The sequence below is a fragment of the Oncorhynchus tshawytscha genome, linkage group LG11 (assembly GCF_018296145.1).
Source record: "Oncorhynchus tshawytscha isolate Ot180627B linkage group LG11, Otsh_v2.0, whole genome shotgun sequence".
NCBI classification, from domain to species: Eukaryota; Metazoa; Chordata; class Actinopteri; order Salmoniformes; family Salmonidae; genus Oncorhynchus; species Oncorhynchus tshawytscha.
This window is the reverse complement of record NC_056439.1, coordinates 35,889,586-35,895,585: the sequence shown is the minus strand read 5'-3', so window position 1 is coordinate 35,895,585 and position 6,000 is coordinate 35,889,586. Positions and strand designations below refer to the sequence as shown.

General features: G+C 43.2%; 1 protein-coding gene across 1 annotated transcript; it reads left to right on the top strand.

Annotated features, from left to right (window-relative positions):
• The first annotated feature begins 299 nt into the window (after nt 1-299).
• Nucleotides 300-3,219, top strand: LOC112261876 (MARCKS-related protein 1-A). The gene is made up of 2 exons (XM_024437505.2): nt 300-580; nt 1,893-3,219. The coding sequence occupies exons 1-2, from the start codon at nt 497-499 to the stop codon at nt 2,409-2,411; spliced, it is 603 nt and encodes a 200-aa protein (XP_024293273.1). The 5' UTR covers nt 300-496; the 3' UTR covers nt 2,412-3,219.
• Nucleotides 3,220-6,000: the final 2,781 nt, after the last annotated feature.

The window sequence follows — 6,000 nt, the reverse complement described above, 5'->3', positions numbered from 1 at the left end:
GATTTACTAATTATATTAATTTGGAGTAAAGTGCTTGGAAACCTTAAGATATGATACTAGTGTTATTTACTATTTATGTTCAATAAAAATATCTGATAATAAAGATACAATTCTTACTTGCTCCGTCGCCATATTCATAACATCTGTAATAAACACTCTCGTTGAAGCTGATAGGGGGTGAGGAGGGGATTCCAACCCCAATCCACGGTTGCAGATTGTGTGTCTCCGTGTAGTCACGCCCATAGGTGGAGTCTTCCACAATTTTGAGGCACGGTTGAAATACTCACACTTGTAGCCCTAGCCTTCTTTAATTTGTGCTCAGCAGCAGTGAGGTTAGTAGACCAGAGTGGGGAAACTTTTGTTGCTTCCCAAACGTAAAAGGGATCAACACGGATTTCAAAATCTGGCAAGATCTACCTATCTCTGGCTGGATTTAAAACCGTAAATCGTCTCGGTTTTTCTTTTAGATTTTCTTTTTGTTTAGGAAGCATAAAAGATGGGAGCTCAGTTTTCCAAGGGTGGAGTATCTGTTGATGGAAAAGCCGTCGACGACCCAGCTGTCGCTAAAACTAATGGCCAGGTAAGAGAAACAGTTGTATGCGTCCACATTGGCACCCAATGCCCACCTCCAGCGTGAGTTGGATGGGCAACGTGATACCAGGCTAGCGATACCTCACGACTAACAGTTACAGTACATTTGACTAATTAGCAAAATCTTATTAGGATAAAAATATGACTATTCGCTGTCGAACCACCTGTTTTGATTGCAGTGATTACATTTTGTAATTAAATTGTTTAGCTAATAATGTGCTTGGTTGAGTGGCTAATTGATGGTGCCATGCGCCACAACCACCACCTTTTTGTTAAATTCGTCTCTAGTTTTTAGTCTCTAATCAAGGACAGTAGCTAATTGTCCGTATTATAACACCAGGACTAAGTTACATAGTTATCATCTGAATGGAAAGCGGATTTATTTTAACTAGCTTTCTCTCATGAGTTGGTGCTGGAAGCCGTCAGCGGTCGCCCTCTCTGATGGGCGACAAAGGATGCAAATGAGGACGGCTCGTTGCAAACAAAGCGCACGGGCAGGGCAGCAAAGCGTTCTGTTGAAAAAAGCAAGCAAGCAGACTTGTGCAATTTTCGATGTAATTTGTAGCGCTGGAAACATTAAATGATCTACTCAAACCGTGTTTTATTGTACATGCCCGTATGCACGTTACCTGGACAATAAATCGCTATGTTAACTTTAGCTGACGGTTTTAGAATGGGTGCAATTGCCAGTCAACCATCTCATTGAGGCGGCTCGTCTACCAGTTGGTGCATTCTTTAGCTAACGTTAGCAGAGATGGTTAATTTCCTCATTTATCCTTGGCCAAAAGGCTAGAACATGTCATCATCATTTCAATTTAATATGACAAATTGAGAAGTTCGTTTGGATTATTCGAAAGGCTAGAAGAGAACGATATTGACATTTTGCAATGAACTGCAAATGTAGCAATCTCCTAGATTCCATGGGGATTCCTTTGTTCCAAAATTCATCTTGCTGTTCGACTGGTTGTGGTGGAGTACGACTGCCCCCACGTGGTCGATGCGAGTAATGCAAACCTGCTGTGCATATGAAGCTTTTTGCTATGCATTTGACCGAGTCCAGTAATCGTCCATAATGACAACCCTCTGATACGTCGGTTGGACATATCACACTGCCTTATCACAGAATTAAAATAGTCTTGATTTTTATCTCCTGAGCTACTTTCTTGATCAACAGTGACTTGTAGATTGAGTCAATTTGGTATGGGCTGCTTATAATGGTTAACTTAATTTTCCAGTTTATTTAGAAAATTCTCATTATTGCTCTCCACATCTGTAAATTGTTCTCTCACTGTTGTCCACAGGAGAATGGCCATGTTAAAACCAATGGAGATGTCTCTGCCAAGCCCGATGGGGACACAGCTCCCGTAGACGGGAATGGCACAGCCGAGCCAGCCAAAGAGGGCGAGACAGACTCCATCGAGGCTGCCCCTGCTGCCGAAGGAGAGGTGGCCAAGGTCGAGGGAGAGGCTGCCAAGGATGCCAAGAAGAAGAAGAAGTTCTCCCTGAAGAACTCCTTCAAGTTCAAGGGCATCTCGCTGAAGAAGACCAAGAAGAGCAGCGAGGAGGAGGCCGCCTCCCCCACGGCGGAGGACAAGCCAGAGGAGAATGGCCACGCAGCAAAGGAGACGTCAGCCGCCGAGCCTGTGGCAGAGGCCAAGGAGGAGGCCACCCCGGCCCCACAGGGTGAGGCTGCAGCAGCAGAGGAAGCCGCTCCTGCAGAGGAAGCCCCTCCCGCAGAGGAAGCCCCTACCGAGGAGGCCGTAGCCCCTGCAGAGGTCACGACACCTGCAGCATCTGAGACCGAGCCCAAGACAGAGTGACCGTGACTTGTCGCAGCTACTTGAACTGTTTTTCCAAGATTAAAGTATATAAATATATGAGACTCGTGCCACGTTCTTAAACTTATAAACAAAACTACAAACGAATACAAATGAAGAAGGCTATATCACGTTTGCTGATTCAGCCACCAGTTCACTGCCTTTATCATTTCTCTACTGACGGCCCTCTCACGAAAGTGTTGGCTTACAGCGCCCCCTCATGGTACACACTGGGACTGGCGTGTGGGGATGGTATTGGATTGGATGTAGAATGAATCAGGAATACTGACTTATTTTCCCAATTCATGGAGAAGTATACTTTTAAACGCGTGGCAGTCCTATAACATTTTATTTTTCTTTCTCATCTCTTGGGATTTAAAAATCGACAACGGTTATGGAGCAGGGCATACCACCTCCTTCACTCGAAATGACTGTTATATGGACACAAACCTTTCAAATCATCATCTAAAAAATATATATTCTACATTACTATGTTTTACCCCCAAATTAAGTGTTTTGTGCTGTATAGAAAAACAACATTCAAGGAGGGGAAAAGGAAATGTCTTCGTTCGTGCATTCTGGTTATTTTCTGGCTAAAACACATTTGAGCTTCTGAGTCTTGCAGTGTTCACATTTCAGAGTTTATGATGCAGATGTTGGGGTCGTGTGCAAAAATGTGAGCTTTTTATCTGCAATTTGTCTCTAAATATGTTTTGGCCAATATTTTTGGTTCTCTTTATTTTGCTATCGTTTAAAAATGCTAATTGTTTTATTGTAACTTTTAACAAGGGTAAATAAATGTTTGATCCCCTCTGTGTTTTGCCTCTGTCATCCTATGCCACGTGGCTGTGGGAGACCGGTTAGTCTTGGGATAGGATTATCAGTGGGCTGTTTTTTTTTTACACGCACAGATCTTAAATGGCTGAATGCACCACATTCGTTTCCTCTGTGACCTTTCGACCAGTACATCTTCACCTTTACAGAACTCCAGGAGGATGCTTGAGGTAAACTGACAAATCAATGACTGACAAGGTACTGTGCTTATGAAGCTGAGCCACAGCAGGTCAGTATATCACATCACACTTGGCTATGATCGTTCTCTTCTCACAATTTTTTGACTTAAACACTCAACTAGAGCAGACTACACTTTCAATCATTACAGCGGTATGACTTTCCAGCTTTCTAACAAAAGCTGTATGTGAGGGAAAGCTTGGCAAAAATGTTTTGATGTTTCACTAATTGGCACCAATCAATTTCATATTTGACATTTATTTTCAAGTATGTGTCACAGTACATAAGGACTGAGCCTAAACCTCCAAACAGCAACAGTGGTAACCGGTGAGGTAGAAGCCTATGCAGAAGATTGGTGGTTTTTCTATATGAAGTAGCCTTGGTTGGAAATTAGGAGAGAATCTCAATTGGTTTTGCTCATCTATTGTTTTTAAGGTCAAAGGTTATAGAGGCAGTGAGGAGAAGAAACATACGCGTCTGTGAAATTACTCCAGTCAGCATCAGACAAATTGCGTTTGCAGGGGTGGAATCACAAAATGTGATTCAAAATCAAATGTGGCTTAGTTGTGCAATAAATTTTCTAGATAAAAGGTGAAGTAGCATATTTTTACATTTGAGCATGCTTTTCCCTTTTGATAAAACACCTGATTCAAGAGGTGTGGTGGATTTTAAAACATGAGGATACTCTTGTGCCTCCTGCCAAAGTAGGTAAGTGAGTGGAGCAGACTCCTTTGTTCGCCTACTAACAAATTGACTCCTTGACCACTTGTTTTCTGGGTCATGGAGGAAAGGTGGACAGTATCCAATTCAATTGAGAATCTCCCTAGGTTGTGTGGAAGACTGGGTGATCTGGGGTGTATTCATTATTGCACACCAACGAAAACAAGGCGTTCTATAGTACAAATTCAGGTAGGTCCCTCGGTGAATGGAATGCTATAACAATATGACAGAAGCTCCAACTTGCCCTCTCATAGGTGTGTCATATTTACCATACTGCTTAGAAATATCCAAGTATAATCTTCAAAAAGAGGGAAAGCACACGCATGAATAAAGAAACAGCATTTATATTTTGTGGAAGACTTCTGCACAAAAACCCAATGATACCATGTCCTACCTATTTGTTACAGGTGGTGACCCCTATAAACTCCCAGTGGATTAAAGGACTGAAGGTCTTTCAGAGACACAGTTCTACCACAAGGTGCAAGTTTTAAGAAATACGACAGTACGTGTAAACCCAATATATCTCAGCGATGATATGGCAGAAAATGAGAGTGATAACACTACTGGGACTGGAATCTGGGTCCCTGCATCTGACAGTCTTATGACCTTAGCAATTACACTCAAAAGAAGTCCAAACCTCAACGGGGTTGCACTACTAGATGCTACATATTAAAATACACGGTGCATTCGGAAAGGATTTTGTTACGTTGTAGCCTTATTCTAAACTTGATTCAATTGTCTCCCCCCCCATCAATCTACACATAATGAAAAGCAAAAACAGGTTTTAGAAATGTTAGCAAATGTATTAAAAACAAAGAAATGTAAATGGGATATTTCAGAAGTATTCAGACCCTTTACTCAGTACTTTGTTGAAGCACCTTTGGCAGTGATTACAGCCTCAAGTCTTCTTGGGTATGATGCTACAAGCTTGGCACACCTGTATTTGGGGAGTTTTTCCTTTTCTTCTCTGCAGATCCTCTCAAGCTGTGTCAGGTTGGATGGGAGTGTCGCTGCACAGCTATTTTTTGGTCTCCAGAAATGTTTGATCGGGTTCAAGTCCGCGCTCTGGCTGGGCCAATCAAGGACATTCAGAGACTTGTCCCGAAGTCACTCCTGTGTTGTCTTGGCTCTGTGCTTAGGGTCGTTGTCCTGCTGGAAAATGAACCTTCACCCCACTCTGAAGCCCTGAGCGCTCTGGAGCAGGTTTTCATCAAGGATTTCTCTGTACTTTGCTCTGTTTTGCTTTCCCTCAATCCTGACTAGTCTCCCAGTCCCTGAAAAACATCCCCACAGCATGATGCTGCCACGACCACGCTTCACTGTAGGGATGGTGACCGGTTTCCTCCAGAGAGTGACGCTTGGCATTCAGGCCAAAGAGTTCAATCTTGGTTTCATCAGACCAGAGACCACTCTACCATAAAGGCTGGATTGGTGGAGTGCTGCAGAGATGGTTGTCCTTCTGGAAGTTTCTCCCCAGAAGAACTCTGGAGCTCTGTCAGAGTGACCATTGGGTTCTTGGTCTCCTCCCTGACCAAGGCCCTTCTACCCCGATTGCTCAGTTGGCCGGGCGGTTCCAAACTTCTTCAATTTAAGAATGATGGAGGCCACTGTGTTTTTGGGGACCTTTAATGCTACAGAAATGTTTTGGTACCTTTCCCCAGATCTGTGCCTCGACACAATCCTGTCTCGGCGCTCTACGGACAATTCTGTCGACCTCATGGCTTGGTTTTTGCTCTGACATGCACTGTCAACTGTGGGACCTTATATAGACCGGTGTGTGCCTTTCCAAATAATTTCCAATCAATTGAATTTACCACAGGTGGACTCCATTCAAGTTGTATAAAATCTTAAGGATGATCAA